General features: G+C 55.7%; 2 protein-coding genes and 1 long non-coding RNA gene across 5 annotated transcripts in view; 2 read left to right on the forward strand and 1 right to left on the reverse strand.

Moving 5' to 3' along the window:
- AFAP1L1 (actin filament associated protein 1 like 1) overlaps window positions 1-16,193 on the forward strand; it is a 115,999-nt gene that overhangs the window by 61,251 nt on the left and 38,555 nt on the right. The gene's annotated exons all lie outside the window — the stretch shown is intronic.
- The window catches only part of LOC306808967, a 129,031-nt gene that overhangs the window by 61,074 nt on the left and 51,764 nt on the right, over window positions 1-16,193 (reverse strand). The gene's annotated exons all lie outside the window — the stretch shown is intronic.
- Window positions 1-16,193, forward strand: part of ABLIM3 (actin binding LIM protein family member 3) — a 39,055-nt gene that overhangs the window by 5,145 nt on the left and 17,717 nt on the right. Inside the window, exon 1 of one of the 3 annotated variants that reach the window (XM_079319996.1) lies at window positions 12,919-13,058. The exons of the other annotated variants lie outside the window; for them this stretch is intronic. Within the exon in view, the coding sequence (XP_079176122.1) occupies window positions 12,998-13,058 (61 nt within the window). The 5' untranslated portion in view covers window positions 12,919-12,997. Of the gene's footprint in view, window positions 1-12,918; window positions 13,059-16,193 lie in introns of those variants that run through there. 3 annotated transcript variants of the gene reach the window in all.

The following is a 16,193-nucleotide window of genomic DNA, read 5'->3' on the forward strand; positions in this document are numbered from 1 at the left end:
TGCCTGGGGCAGAGAGCAGAGAGAAAAAGGAGCTGCTGCTGTGGTTTCCTCAGCCAGCCTGTCTGACCTTCCTTTCTTCTTACCCTTGCTGGCCTGGCAAGGTCTGCAGAGCCCTGAGGATCATTTGTTTTTCTGCACATGGGCATTTTATTCCACTTCCATTTTGAATCAGCTTCTTTCTGACTCTTGGAAAAGGTTCAGAGCTGGGGAAGTCTTTGTGGGAAGGCTTGTCTGAGGAGCAGAGCAGTGGGAGAAGGGAGCAGGTGCTTGAGGTTTGAAGCATCCCCTTGGCTTCTGGTTTTTCCTGGCAACAAGTGGCACATTTGGAGAGCTGTGGGGAAGGAAAAGCTTTGCCAGCCTCCAAAACCATTCCTTGAGCCAGCCTGAGTCTGAATTCCAGAGTGTGACCTGCCCTCAGAGCAGGGAGTTGGGTGACATTCCCAGCATCAGCCAAGGCAGGTGTGGAGCAGGGCTGGGTGTGAGCTCCCAAAGCCACATGTCCCTGTGGAACAGGAGCTGGCACAGCCCTGCCTGGCCTTCCCAACATCCCAGCTGTGCTGCCAGCCCTGGCCATCGTGGGATTTTCATGGAATTTTCATGGAATTTCAGGACAGCCAGGGCTGGAAGGGACCTTGAAGTTCTTGTAGCACCCCTGCCATGGGCAGGGACACCTTCCCCAGTCCAGGCTGCTCCAAGCCCTGCCCAGCCCAGCCTTGGACACTTCCAGGGATTGCTCTTGCTGGAGAATGGCAGCTATTTTTAAATCCTCTTGGGGACTGGGTGGGTCTTTGCCTGGCTCAGAGGCACTGGAGGGGCTCTCCCAGTCCCAGCTGCTCCAGCCTGGATTCCCAGAGAAGCACCAAGGCATGATGAACACCTTGCTCCCATCTGTCTGTCTGTCTGTCCAGACAGTTTTGCTGGAATTTCCCCCACCTTTTGACCATGAACCAAGAAGCAGAGCAGCTTCCAGAACCTCTCAGGCCATCCTTGCATGCTTGGATCCTTTGATCAGGGAGCAAATCAATCCCTTCACCCACCCCCAGATGTGACTTGTGACACCTTGCACTGGTGTCCCACCTGGGAGAGGACTGGGCTGGATCTGATCCTCCCCCTCTGGAAAAGGAGGTGCCTGGATGAGCTGGCTGAGTGTGGATGTTCTCCCCTCCCCTGCTTTTGGAAAAAAAAAAATAAAGTCAGTGCCTGTGGTGAGTTATGTGGTGATGACTCCTCCTGATGGGCTGCATATAAAATCCCTTGCCTCCCTGAGGATGCTCCCCTTGAAAGCTTTTATGGCATCTTAAAAATAGCCACAGAGGGGGAGAGAATGAGAAGATGGATAGGTAGGTGGATCCCTAATAAGGAGAGGAGAGGAAACAGCTCGAGGGGGAATGGAAAGACTTTGGTGAGTGGCTGTGAGGGAGGGGTGGCCATAGCCAGGGGGAGCAGGAAACCCCATAAAAAGCCTTCCTGGGGGATCTGTGCCCTGCACAGGGGGGAGCAGAGCATTGCACTCACTGCATTCTACAAGTAGCTGTTAAAAATAATCCTGCCTTGGCCAGCTGCAGCTGCTGCCTGAGCCCCAGGCAGCTCATCCTGCCCTGCTCCAGGGATGAGCTCACTCCTGGGGGCCTTTCCCACCTGGGCTGTTGTTGGGAAGGATGAATCAGGAAAACCTTATAAATATAAATATGATTGCCTAGCAAAAGATTTTCAGAATATGGAAAGCATAAGTGAGATTGAAATGCAAATCATCTTTGAGATACCAAACCTGAGTTACTGAATAACCAGAAGACAATAGGATGGTTGGCCAAAAGCAATCCCCTCTTGATAGAACAATGGTCCAAAGGTCAGAGAAGACCCTGCTGGCTTGGCAGAAGGGTCCAGAAAGGATTTTTTAGGGTTTAAAGTATAACACATGATGGTAATGTAATGATTCTTACAGGCTGTGTGTAAATGCTGTAGGATTTGTATCTTGTATTAGACTGGTTAGTGGAAATTAGAATATTCAGCACAGATGAAGATTTATTGTGTTGTAAATGGGAAAATCTATCTCTTTGCTCTCTTACTACCCCCCACTCTCTTTCTGCCCTTTTTACCCACACCCTGTGCAATAAACCACAACTTTCAGGACCAGAATGGAGAGATCTGTCTGTCACCAGCATCCTGCCCACTGCTGCATCCCACAGTCCCCTCCAGGCTGTGCTGCAGGGCAGGTGCCAGGAGCCTCGTGCCTGGCTTTGTGCTGCCTGCCAGGGTGGGGTGCCCAGGGTGGGATCTGGGGGCTCAGTGGGGTCCTGGCAGGTCCCTGTGTGGGGACAGTGCTGCTCTGCCACAGGACACTGCCAGCACAGCAGCTCCCAGAGCTGGGAGGTGGCTCCAGGCCCTTTGCTGTGCTCTCCCCATCACTCAGGGAAGATTTTCCAGAGTGTCTCCAAAAAATGCTGATTGCTTTGGCTTCTCTTGGTGCAGCACAGCCTCTGGGCACAAAGGGCTCTCAGTCAGTGAGAGATCTGCCAGATCCTTGCTCTGGATCCCTGGAGAGCTGCTGGGGTCTGCTGGGGCCACATCCCCCAGGCTGGCCTGGTCCTGGGGTCCCAATATCCAGTGGCACAAGGCACTGTGACTTCTCTTTGGGGTGTGAATCCCCCCAAACTCAGCCCCTGGCAGGCACAGTGTGGGTCAGATGCTGCTTTTGTGCTGCAGGCAGGGTGGCTGGAGGGATGACAAGAGTTTGCCATGCTGGGAATGTGGCAGGAGCCATCAGCACTGCACCCTGAGGTGCTGCTGCCCCTGGCAGGAAAAGCCCCTTCCAGGTGCCTTTGCTGGGGAACCCTCCCTGGCTTTGCCCCTGCTCCAGCTGCAGGCACAAAACCTGCTAACAGGGCTCCTGTGTCACACCCCAGCTGTCACATCCAGCCCATCTCCCTTTTGCTTTCTTGTCTTTTTTATCCTTTTTTTTTTTTTTTTTTTTCCCCTCAGCTAGACAGGAGCCCAGCAAGCAGAGGCTGTGGAGGGTTGGCAGTGCCCAGCTGCAGGGAATGGTGAGGCTGGAGGGATCCTGCCTGCTCCTGGTGGGTGATTCTGGGCCAGCAGCATCATCCTGGATGGAGAGTGTCCATCCCATCCCATCCTCTCCTGGAGGGCTGCTCCCTGCTCTGGGCTCCCAGCACAGGAAGGGTGACAGCCTTGGGATTGTCCAGCCTGGAGAGGAGAAGCTTTGGGATCACCCACTTGTGGCTTTCCAGTGCCTGAAGGGAACCTGCAAGAAAAGTGGAGAAAATTTCCAGGGGATGGAGTGGATGCAGGGCACGGCTTCACACTGGCAGACAGTGAGGTCAGATGGGATATTGGGATGAAATTCTTGCCCTGTGAGGGTGGCAGGCCCTGGCACAGGTGCCCAGAGCAGCTGTGGCTGCCCCTGGAAATGTCCAAGGCCAGGCTGGATTGGGCTTGGAGCACCTGGGACAGTGAAAGGTGTCCCTGCCATGGCTGGGGGGGAATGAGATGAATTTTAATATCCATCCAACCCAAACCAGTCCATGATTCTCCCCCTGGTCCCTGCTCCCACCTTGGCTGGGAGTATCCTGTGTGTGTCCAGAGGGAGGGATGGCCAGGAGGGGACACTGCAGTGACCAGGAGGGGACACTGCAGTGACCAGGAGGGACACCTGTACCCGGACAGGAGGGGACACCTGCAGTGACCAGGAGGGGACACTGCAGTGACCAGAAGGGACACCTGTACCTGGACAGGAGGGGACACCTGCAGTGACCAGGAGAGGACACTGCAGTGACCAGGAGGGGACACTGCAGTGACCAGAAGGGACACCTGTACCTGGACAGGAGGGGACACCTGCAGCAGCCCCAGCCTCTCTCCTGCTCTGCAGAGGTGGCACCAAGGGTCCAGTTTGGGACACAATTCAGTTCCCTGGCAGGTTTTTGGCTCATTTAACCCAAAGCACAACAAAAGCCATGCTGATGCTCATTTTCCCCCGGCTGAAAGGAGACTTGTTCCCCGGAAAGTGCCGGGCCCATTGATTGCCTGTTAATTGCCGCTAATGAGGAGCTGGGCGAAGCGGCATGCAGAGGCTCCTGGGGACAGCCTGTCGGGCTCGGGGGGACATGTCGGGGGGAAGGGAAGGCAGCGTGACCTCGGCGTGGGTGAGCCGAGCCGCATGGATGGCTCTGCTAACGAGGGATGCTCCGCTCGCTGTGCCCGCGGCACCGGGGCAGCTCCTGCCCTGACTCGGGGTTACAGGGGTCCCCGGCGCTTCCCTGGGGCTATTTACACATGCAGAGGTGGGATGGAAAGGGTTAAACCCACCCTGCCCAGGAGGGGGTGATGCCTGAAGTTTTAGTTTTTATATTTCCCAGACTCTGCACTGTGTTAGGATATAACTCTGAACTCCATAGAAAGTGTCACAAGTTCTCCTCCCGGCTCAGTCACACAGAACAATCCTTGTCCAGCCCCAAAAAGTGCAAACAGAGAATTGAGGGGAGAATCTGGGAGGGTGGGACTGCAGAACCTGGAGCTGGGATTGGACAATGAACCAAACATGGGAATGGACCCAAACTGATAAAAGTGTGAAACTCCTGACCTGGGTCCATGCTGGGTGTAACCTCAGCCAGGCTCTTGCACTGCCCAAGGTGAATAATTTGGAGGGTTTTTAGTAATTTCCAGCTTTATTCCTTTAACTCTGTTCCAGAGCCCCTCTGGCCATCAGCAGCAGGACCCACTGCCAGGCCTGGCCCCTCTCCCCAGCCCTGATGAAAGGCACCAAAGGCTTTGAGCAGGATCCAGCCCTGTCTGCCTGCCCAGAGCTCCCCCTGCTCTGGAGTCGGGATTCAGAAGGCAGGAGCCAAGCAGAGCACGAGGGTGGGCAGGAGGAGGGGAGGGAATTCCATCAGTGCCAGCCCCTGGTGTGCCCAGGGCTGGGCATTGTCCCTGCTGTCCCCAGCCAGGTGTGGCCCTGCCCTGCTTGGCACCCCCACATCTCCCAGCAGGGATGTTCAGGATGTTCCTGGGGGTGTGAAGCCCCCCTGGGTTGTGTCACACTAGTGCAGGGGTGTGGTTTTATTTTTGGAGGCTCCTGTCCCACTGCAGCAGCTCCTTGTGCCCCTCACCTCAGTGGTTCCTTTCATTTTCTCTTTGCTAAAATGGCTGAGCTGCTTCTCCAGCCCCTTTCCTGGGTGTTTTCTCAGTTTTTCTCCCATTCCTGCCAGGCTTCCATGGAGCTGTCACCTTCCTCCTGCCCCTCAGAGCCCATTACTTGTGCTCCCAGCTGGGTGAGGCACAGCACAGGCTGTGTCTGTGTTTCCTGCTCTGCACAGGGGGATCTCCCCTCTGGGATTTGTTATTTCATTAGAATAAACAGCCAAGTGAGATTGGGATGTTATTTTCCATTCCTGCTGAGGGGGAGTTGGAGTTGCTGCTTTCTATCCCAAACCCTGGTGTCTGATTTTGGATTCTCTGCCTTTGGAGTGGGGAGAAGGGAGATGGGGAGTGTGGATGTTTTCTTGTCCAGGGGATTGGTGGTTGCCTCTCTGCCTCCTGCTCTGACCCTGCTCTGGGGTTCAGGTGAGCTGTGAATTGTCCTGTGCTCTGTTTTCCACTGGTTCCAGGCTCCTTCCACAGCCAGCCACTGCTGTGGCTTTGGGATTGATTATTGGTTGTGTTCTGGTCCCTAAAACACCTTTTAGGAGGCTCAGGCAGCTCTGCTCAGCTTGGGAAGCAGCAGGACAAAGAGCTGGCACAGCTGGGCTGAGAAATGTGCCTGGAGCCCAAAATTGGGGCTGAGTGGGAGAGCCCTGAGCTGGTGTGATGTGGGTGACCCAAAATCAGAGCCAGCCCTGGTGTGCTGGGAAAGGGGAAGGTGCTGAATAACTCCATCCATCCATCCATCCATCCATCCATCCATCCATCCATCCATCCATCCATCCATCCATCCATCCATCCATCCATCCTCCATCCTTTCTCCATCCCTCCCTCCATCCCCTGAGGGTCTCTGAGGTCTGACCCTGCCCCAGGGCTCCTCTGGAGGTGTCACCTCCTGCCCCACAGTGGGACCCTGACCCTGGCAGGGGGACAGGCTGTGTCCTGGAGGGCTCCTGTGCTGGGACAGTGGAAGGAGACAGAGGATGTCCCAGTGGGGCACTCAGAGGGTGTCTGTGCTGCAGCCCATCCCAAGGGGAGCAGCCTGGAGGCAGCTCCATCTTCCACCACAGCTCTTTTCCCTCCCCATGTCTCCCTCCTGCCCCAGCCTTTGCTCCATGACTCTGCCTTTCCTGGGTTTTTTTTTCCCTTCCTTCCTTTTCCCTTCTCCCGTTTCTCTCCTGGCAGCTTTGTTCTCCTGGCTGTGTACTGGGGTTGCCATGGTGACTGCCAGAGCATCTCTGCATCCCACAGCAGTGGTCCTGTGCCTGCCCTGGCCATGGTGAGAGCAGGACACCCTCCTGCCCCTCCCAGGGGGCATCTGCACCCCCTCCCAGGGGTGGGATCCCCTGGGGACATCCCTGTGCCACATCTGGAGACAGGAGGGGACAGCTTGGGGTGGCCCTCAGCAGCTCAGGGTAGGAATGGCTGCATGGCACAGCCTTACTGCTGCCAGAAACATGCCAATAAAACCTTCAATAAATATTTTTTTAATGAGCAAACACTGGTAGAGGAAAGCAGAGGAGCTGCTGCAGCACAGGGAGTCCCTGTGGGTGTGGAGGCAGAGCTGCTCGTGGCCTGGTGGTGATTTGCAGGTGACAATATCTGCACAATATCTCCTTGCAGTGTGTGTCAGAATTGCTGGGCCCCTTTCAGGAGATAATTAGGTTGACATGTTATGAGCTGATTACTGGGGAAACATACATTTACTGGGGATTTATTCTGCAACCAGCATTAATCTCCTGTATAGCTGCTAAACCTCCATAAATAATCTGATTTTGATAATCAATTGCCATTGCAAGTTCCCCTATAAATCTCAATTAAATGCACATTTAACTCACATCCTGTTGCCAAATTTGCTGGTGCATGTGTGTCCTGCTGCTTGCCTGGGGCAGATGGTTGGGGATGTGCAAGCTCCAGTCTGGTTTTCGGGGGGTTCTGGGGTTGGAGCAGCCCCAGGGGCAGCACAGCTCCTCTCCTGGGGTCCCACGTGGAGAATCCAGCACATCCCAGCTCCTCTGTCCTTGCTGGGATTGCAGTGAGAGCAGCAGGAGGTGCCCCTGGGGAGGCAGAGCTGCCAAAATCAGGTGGGAGATTTCAGCAGCACTTACCTGGGGTGGAAACTGAGACTGGCTTGGGCTTGGTGCAGTCCTGGCCACCCTTGGACCACTGCAGTGACTTTTGCAGCCTCAGTGCAGGTGGGGACATCCAGCAGGAGGAGGTGACCAGCAGGACAAGGTGCCATCAGCAGGACAAGGTGCCATCAGCAGGACAAGGTGCCACCAGCTTTCCTTGGAGCTGCAAGGAGACTCCAGCCATTACCTGGGCCCTGGTTGCTGTTGGGGCCACAGTGATTTATTTTCTCTTGGTTTTTGCACCAGGTGCTCCTCAGGGAGGGCAGAGGGAGCTGGGTGGCCGTGGCAGAGCTCTGGTGGCCTGTTCCATGCTGGGGGCACAGCAAACCTGCTGCTGCCTTTCAGGGTGTGGGTTCTGGCCCCTGCTGGGCTGCTGGACCCCTCAGGTGAAGGAGGTTTGGGATTTTTTGGGGGTATAACCCCCATCCCTGCTGTCTCAGGGCTGCCAGAGTGTGAGTTTGGGCTGTGGTGATCCCAGTGATGAGTCTGGGGGAGCCATAAAGGAAATGATGGGGCTGCTCACATTTCTGGGAGGATGTCTGAGGCTGCTGGGTGAGGTGGTGTGGGAAGCACAGAAAGCAGGGAGAGCAAAACCTGCCTCATCCCTTGGCAGCCACAGCAGGCAGGTGGCTTTGGGGGGCACCAGGAGCTCCCAGAGGGGATTTCTGCTCTGTGCCATTTAGCCCAGCATTGGGGATGGAGCCAGGCAGTGATGGGGTGGCAATGGGGGGTTTTCCAGTGTTACCCCAAGGATGCTGTGGGTCAGGGAGCCTGTCCTGAAACCTTGTGAGTTCCCCCATCCCTGGGGTGGCACTCAGAGCTGGGGACAGGGTGGGCATCAGGCACAGCTTGGAGATCCTGGAGAGGATTCTGTGTGCCCATGGGGCTGTCCCTGGGGTGTCCCTGTCCCCTCCCCACCTCTGCCACCCATATGCAAGGCCAGGTGTCTCAAATGAGCTCCTGGGGGTGGGGGACAATCTTTCCAGGGCTCCATTTGCTGCCTTGAACAGAATTAGAGAGGGGATCACAGCAGATTAAGGAGCAGTAAAGACCCTGGGAGCAGGGCCCTGGAGGCTCAGCTCCTCTCTGAGGCTTTGCATTGTTTTTAGGGGATTCTCTGTGTCAGGGGGCTGCAGGGTGGATTTCAGCTCTTCCAATCCCATAATTTGCAGGGTTTGGTTCAGAAGGGCTCCAAGGGGATGTGGCACTCCCAGCTCCAGATCTAAAAGAGTTCCCAGTTGTTTCAGAAACACCTTCCCAGCCTGTGAGAGCACTTGGAGGAATTTGGAGCCAGCCAGGGAAGCTCCTGCTGGAGTTTTGCCCCCAGCCCTGAGCTGTAATTCATCCCCTGGAATGGGAGCTCTGCTCTCGTGCTGGTGGCATTGAGAGGGCTCTGTAACAAAAATCCCTGCCCTGCAGCCTATTTCTGGGGACATTGTCCCCTCAGTGACGCCAGGGCTTGCTTTGCCAGCTGTCACCCCCAGCCCAAATTCCCATCATATCCATTCAGTGCCTCTGGATGGGGATTTGATTTCAGCTGGAGCAGAAAGAGTTAAAAATAGCAGCTCCAACACCCCTCATTCCCTGGCTATGATGAAATCTCCCAGGTTGGAGCTACAATGCAGACAGGAATAGGGTTTAAAATAAAACAAGGGAGTGCTCTGCACTCTGCAGAGTGGCAGAAGGCAGAAGATGTGGAGGAGCCTCTGGTTTTATAAATCAGACAAGAGTTTGTCTCCCTTGTTGGGAGATCAGTGATGCAGCACACACAGAGTGATGTGGGGAGATTCAGGAGGCTCTGAGCCCCCCCAGAAAAAAAAATCCAGAGGGATTTTAGTGTACAATCCAGGGAGGAATGAGCTGTGTGCACTCTGCTTTGGAGCAGCACGTGCAGAGCAGCTCACCAAGGCTCAGCTGGGCAGGGATGTGCTGGATTCAGGCTCCTTGGAAGCTGCAGGCAGGGACAGAGCAGGCAGATCCTCTCCCAAAAAGTGCTCCCAGACTCTGGAAGCAACAGTCTGCTGTGAGGTGGAGAGGTGCCAGCCTGGCTCTGCCTCATCCAGCAGAGCTGCTTCTCTGAGCTGGCACAGAAAATCCTAAATCCCCACATTTCTCCCTCTCAGACTGCCCTAGTTTAAAAAAAAAAATTATATATATATATATATATCAGCTCCTGGCTTTTCTTTTGTAATATTTTAAATATAGCAGCCTTTATGTCCCTGATGGATGTGCCATATGTTGGGGAAGCAGCACCGAAATCCACCGGGCTGGTGGGTGGAGGTTAAAGGGAAAAAAAAAATCATTTCCACAGGGGAAGCTGCAAACAAACCACAGCAGCAGCAAGCAGCAAATCCCCTCCTGCAGCAGGCAGCAATAAGCTCCTTTCTGTGCTGCCTGTCTCATGTGAGCAGCCAGCCTGAATGTTTCCATTGTGTCACCTCCTGCCCTGGCCACCCTGGCACTGCCTCCACCGTGCCCAGCAGGAGATGCCACTGTCTGACAGCTCCTTTGCCTTTTCCCTTCCTCACAGAGCCCCTTTGCTGCTTTCTCTTTGGGGTTTTAGGGTTTTTTTTTTTTTTTTGGAGTTTTTTGGGGGTTTTTAGAGGGATTTTTCAGCTGGGATGGGTCCCAGACTGCTGCAGCCCTGGCTTTGGGTGGGTTTTGGGTGGGCTTTGGCAGGCAGGGGACAGTCCCCCCCAGGCTCCCTGCACTCCCACACAGCCAGGGCTGTGTCCCAGCACTAAACACAGCCTCTGTTTAGCAGGAAATCTGGCCCCAGCAGAATGATGAGCTCAGGCTTTCCAGCTCTTGGCCAGGACCTCAAGTTTAGATTCTTCTACTCTACACATCCCTCAACTTCAGGACCCAAGTGCAGCCCCTTGCATGGACCCCCCCAAAACCTGTCCAGCTCAGCTGGAGCTGAAAATAGAATCCTGTGAGCTGGGGCTGGGTCCAAGCCTCAGTCAGGCCACCCCTCCTGCTCTGGCTGGGGCTCCCCCACTTGTCACAGCTCAGGAATCAAACCCAGGGGAGGAGATGGACTGTGGCCAGTGCCTGGCTGCCAGGGGGGCTGTGCCCCTCAGACCACCCTGCCAGGGGAGCAGGATGGAGGCTGGGGTGGCCCAAAGCTCCTGCAGGCAGTGACAGCTCAGGTTTGGCCCCACACTTGGTGGGGGTGTCACAGAATCCCTGAATTTGGGGTTGGGTTGGAAGGGACATTAATAATCAGCCAGTCCCACCCCATTTGCATCTACAACAGCTCAGGCCAGAGTTTTTAAACTGCACCAGATGTGAGGAGGAAATCTCATCTTCAGCCTCTCTGCAGGGCTCCATCCTCAGCTGCCTGCAGGGAACAACCTTCCTGCAGCCCACTGGGATCCAGTGGAGCCCTTGGGGTTCAGTGGGACTTCTGGGGTCCAGTGGAACCCCTGGGATGCAGTGGAACCCCTGGGGTCCAGTGGAACCCCTGGGATGCAGTAGAGCCCCTGGGATGCAGGTGAACCCCTGGGATGCAGTGGAACCCCTGGGATGCAGTGGAACCCCTGGGATGCAGGTGAACCCCTGGGATGCAGTGGAGCCCCTGGGATGCAGGCTGCTCCCTGGCTCTGCTCCCCAGGCTGGGGAGGCTCAGCATCACTGCTGTGCCTTTGTGTTGTCTGCACTCAGGTCATCAAATCTCCTCTCCCAGAACTAGAAAAGCAACTTTTGCCTCTTTGCCTTGGGAATCTGGGAAATCCCAGCAGCAGTCAGTGCTTGCAGGCTGATCCCAGCTCCCTCATTCAGGACACCCAAGGTGCTGCTGGAGTGGGGCTGGGGATTCTGCAGGAGCTGAAAGCTGCTGAGCCTCAGAGGAGTTTTTGGGTTTCCCTGGCACATTCCAGCCCTGCCTGTGTGGGAAGCAAACATCCTGCAGGCAGGCACGGGCAGTGCCTGCAGCCAGGTCAGCATGGGAAGGCAGTCACAGCTTCCTCCCCATCCATTTGGAGAATTATTTCCACAAACGCAGCCAGAAGCAAATTCTGCTGTGCAGGCAGGGCCATGGATTTTTGTTTTGTTTTCTTTCTCTCCTCTTGATTTTTCTCCTTGTCTCCTTCCCTCCTTTGTCTCCTCTGGGTGTTTTGGAGCTCCCTCCTGTCTGTTTCTGCAGTGTGTCCCTGTGTGACCCAGCTGCCACCCTGGCACAGTGTCCTGCTGTGCCCTCAGGGTGCTCTGGCACCTTTCTGGGCACCTGTGGCATCCAGACACACTCCCTGTGCTAAAGGGGGTTCCCTCCCTGGCCCAGCCTCCCCAGCTCTGCCATGGTGGCATGGCCATCCTGTGCTGGTTTGGAGGACAGGTGGCTGCCAATAAAGGCAGGAGTTTCTCTTTGAAATGGAGAATGGAAACCCTCTCCCTCCTAATTATTATAATTTGGAAATTAAGGGGCTCTCAGGCAAAGATATGGGAATTAGGAATAACAGTTCTTCACTAGGAAAATTAAAATAGAAATACAGCGTTACAAAGAACAATCCCAAACACTGCCAGAGTCAGAATCCAAGCTGACACCCGTCAGTCAGTCAGGGTGGTGGCACAGTCCCATTCCATGGTGGCTGCATCCTCCTGCAGGGGCAGATGTGGTTCAGCTGGAGCAGTGCTCCTGGAGAAGGTGCAGTTTCCTCTGAAGCTCCAGGGATGATGTGGAAGGGTCTGGTTTTCCTCTGGAATCCAGTGGAAAGAAGGTGCCTTGGTGTCCAAAATCTCAGTTTTTATGTGGGTAGGAAAGGCTTGGCTCCTCCCCTGGCTGGAGCATCTCCCAGTGGGATGATGGAATTTTATCAGTCATGCACTGGGACTCAGTGGCCATAAACAGGAGATATCTCCTGGAGGGAGGATGGGCTGTGGGAAGATAAAGATGATTGCCCAGCTGGTTTAAAGATGGCCCATTAGCAGATAATGTGTGCCAGGAGATCAGGGTCACTGCCACACCCAGTTTATAACAATGGCCCATTAACAGGAGATATCTCCCACAGGGATGAGTCACTGCCACACCCAGTTTTAAACAATGGCCCATTAACAGGTGATACCTCCTGGATGAAGGGTGGGTCATGGGAAAGATAAAGATGATTGCCCAGTTGGTTTAAAGATGGCCCATTAGCAGAGAATGTGTGCCAGGAGATCAGGGTCACTGCCACACCTGGGTCAGCAGATGGGGACAGAATTCACATTTCTGGTCACATCCTGTATTGCAATTCATGACAGCCACATCCTCACCCACAGGTTGTTGGTGTCCTGTGTCCCAGCCAGGGAGTGGCAGCAGTGAGGGGCCAGTGTGAGCCAGGTGGGGGCAATAATTGCTCCTGATCTAATTAAGAAGCCTAGGGCTGGATTAGGAGCTGTGACAGGGGAGGGGTTTTAGCTGTAAGCCACTGATGGCTTTTCCTGGGAGCCAGGAGAGGCTGGCATGGCCTGGGGGGGTTCATCATCCCTCTCTGAGTTTCCTGGCAGGTCTGGGAACAGCCCAGTGCCTGCTGTGGGTGAGCTGGGTGCTCCCCCAGCCCTCTGTCCCACCCTGCCACTGCCTGTCCCTGCCCCATCCCCATGGATTCAGTGGGAGAAGCAGCTGGAGCTGCTCAGAAATCAGGCTCAGAAATCCCACAGCACATCCCTGGAGCCTCAGCCCGTCAGGAGTGCTCAGCCCACCCCAGCTTAAAAATGTAAATATTAAACAAGGAACCATGTGGTGCTTCTGGATTTTACCAAGGGGAAGGATCAGGAGAGAAAATATTTTGTCCAAAGGTAAATCTGGCATTTTGTCCCTGATGGAAATGGATTTTATCTGTGGGACCTCAATGGCTGAGCACTGGGATGGTTGTGCAGGGTGCAGGTTCCCCACAGAGCTGAACATCCCAGTGCTGGTCCCTGCCTTTGTTTCAGGGCTGGTTTGGCTGATCTTTACCTGAGTCCCTCCGTGCTGGTGGCTCCCCCAGTGTCACCTCCTCAGCAGGGACCTGGGGTGGCCTCGATGCTCTCAGAGGTCTCTTTTCTAACCTCATTAATTCTGATTCTGTGTCTGGGGCAGGCACATTCCCACGTGCCAGGGCTGAGGCAGCCCCACAGGACACAGGCTGAGCTCTCCTGTGAAGCACCAGCATCATCTGGCTGCCAGCCCATCCTCCCCTTCCTTCCCAAGGCGTTTTTATGGCTGCAGCCAGCAGCCTTTGGCCCTGCTGCTGATGAGAATCCCATATCCCATGGCCCTGCAGTTCCCACCCTTCCTCCCTGGCCACCCCTGGGACCCAGCACAGCTCCTGCCTGGAGGGGAAATCCTCCCCTTCCCCCTGGACTAGCCTGGGTGCTGGCAAGGTTTGGGGTTTGGGCTGCAGGAGTGCCCCCTCCTTGTGTTCATCTCCCAGCAGAGGTTTTTATTCCCTCTGTGAGCCCCCAGTCCTGCTGGCTGTGTCCCATCCCCTCAGCCTCCAGTGCTTCCAGCAGAATTCCTTCCTGCCCAGTCACTGCCTCCCCTCAGCCTTGACTCCTCCAGGGCTGGGCTTCCTCTTCCTGAGCCTCCCCGAGCCCCAGAGCCTGGGACTGACCCTTCCTGGGGTCTGCCAGCTGTGCCCACCAGGAATGCCCACCAGGAATGCCCAGCTTTCCAGCCCTCCCCGCTGGGGCTGCATCCCACCACCCACAGGGGGTTCTGAGGAGAGGATCCAGCCTCAGGGACCCTGCAGGGCATGGGGTGGGGAGCTGCTCAATGCCAATGGAAGGGAATTCAGCCCCACAGAGGAGTGAAGATTCCTGCCAGGACCATCTGTGCTGCTCCCCCAGCATCCAACATCCAGCAATCCTGGGGCTGGATCCATCCCAGGGACACCCACATCCCATGGGATCCATCCCAGGGACACCCACATCCCATGGGATCCATCCCAGTGACACCCATGTCTCCCTGCATCACCCCTGGCACCCACCAAACTCATTTTCCCATAATGTCACTACCTCTCCTTATTAATTTTGGTGTGAATTCTTTGTTTTTCCACAGTCTCCTTCACCTGTGGCTCTCTCAGCATTGTGTAAATATTAATTACTGGCAGTTAATTAAGCCAGCCATGTCCATTCTCCTGTGGAGATGCTGTGTCACAAACAGTGACACACACACAGTGGGCTGGGAGGGGGAAATAGGTGGGAAAAGGGGAAATAGATGGGAAAAGGGAAATAGGTGGGAAAAGAGCAGCACCTGCTCTGCTCCCAGGAAAGGATGGATGGATCTTTAAAAATTCCTCTGGGTATTCATGGAAAGCTGCTCCTGGTTTGCTGTTGCTTGGGTATGGGGGGCTGTGGGGTATGGGGTTGTCTGGGGGGAGCTTAAATGGGATTATTTGTGTTGGTGGTGAGCAGCAAACCCTCCAGGGTAGATGGAAATTATCCCCCTGTTATCCTTCCACTCCTGAAGTGCTCAGAGTGTTCCAGAGGTTCAGCATTTCCCCATCCTGCTGCTGCCTGGACACTGTGCAGGAAGAGCACAGGAAAACAAACAAGGTCCTTGACCCTCCCCAAACCAAGGAGGGGAATTGCCCAGGGATGCAGGGGGGGAATTACAGATTGAGAGCCTGGAGCAGCCCTTGGGCAGGGTCCCTGTGCCCTCCTGGGGGGACAGAGCTGCTCTGCACAGCCCTGGGGGTGTTTTGGGGGGCTGTCCCTGGGGGTGTTTTGGGGCTGTCCCTGGGGGTGTTTTTGGGGGCTGTCCCTGGGGGTGTTTTTGGGGCTGTCCCCTGGCAGGTCACACTCTCGCTGTGCACAGCCCTGGGGGCTCTATGGGGTGCACAGCCCTGGGGGTGTTTTTGGGGCTGTCCCTGGGGGTGTTTTGGGGGGCCTGTCCCTGGGGGTTTTTGGGGGCTATCCCTGGGGGTGTTTTGGGGGCCTGTCCCTGGGGGTTATTGGGGCTGTCTCGGGGTTTTTCGGGCTGTCCCCTCGCAGGTCACACTCCGGCTGTGCACAGCCCTGGGGGTTTTTGGGGGCCTGTCCCTGGGGGTGTTTTTGGGGCTGTCCCGGGGTTTTTGGGGCTGTCCCCTCGCAGGTCACACTCTGGCTGTGCACAGCCACCGCTGCCTGACCCCGGGGTTGCAATCCCTGGCCGGAGGTGCCACTTTAATCCGGCTCAGAGGGGGATCTGCAGGGTGCCCACGCAGCCCGGGGCAGTTCCTGGCTGTCCCCACAGCCCACGGAGAACCAGCACAGCCCCACAGCAGCCTGGCCCTGGGTGCATTCTGAATGAACACCCCATGAACTGCTGGCCCAAAGCAGCTCTGAGCAAAGCAGGAGCAAACTGGGGGCAGATTATGGCATTCCTTGGGCAGCCCCCACCCCCTGCCCACGCCTGCTGCACCCCAGCCTGCCAGGCTGTAATGCTATTACACTATTAGGGGATTATTTGGGTGTAATGAGCTTTGCCCTGCTCAGCTGGCCCTGTGCTGGGGGCTGTGGGGTGTGTAATACTTCCTGCACGGGGCCACGAGGCGGGCAGCTGCTGAATGCAGCACAGCACACAATGCAGCAATGTTCCCGGGATAAATTCCAGCCTGGCCTGGAGGTTAAGCACAAATCAGGGCGCTGAGCAGAGTGGGAGGGTGGTGGTGCCCTGAGCTGGGTCCTGACCCATCCCAGGGGCACAGCCAAAAGCATCTTTCCATCCCCAGATCCAGCAAGGGCTTGGTGATGTGTTGCTATGGAAGTTTTCCCTGGAGACCAGAAGCCCAGCACTAAATGATGCCTGCATTCTGACACTGATTATTATTTTCATCTTCCCCCTTTCTCTATTGAAGGATGAATCCCTGGCTTTCCCCCCTGCTCTGTCCTGCTGTGTGGGTTTCCAGGGCTTGGCTTCCTCCTGGGCCAGGGTGTGAGCAGTGGGTGCGTGGGAGGAAGTTTCAGCTC

This window comes from Erithacus rubecula (genome assembly GCF_903797595.1).
Source record: "Erithacus rubecula genome assembly, chromosome: 16".
In the NCBI taxonomy this organism is placed as follows: domain Eukaryota; kingdom Metazoa; phylum Chordata; class Aves; order Passeriformes; family Muscicapidae; genus Erithacus; species Erithacus rubecula.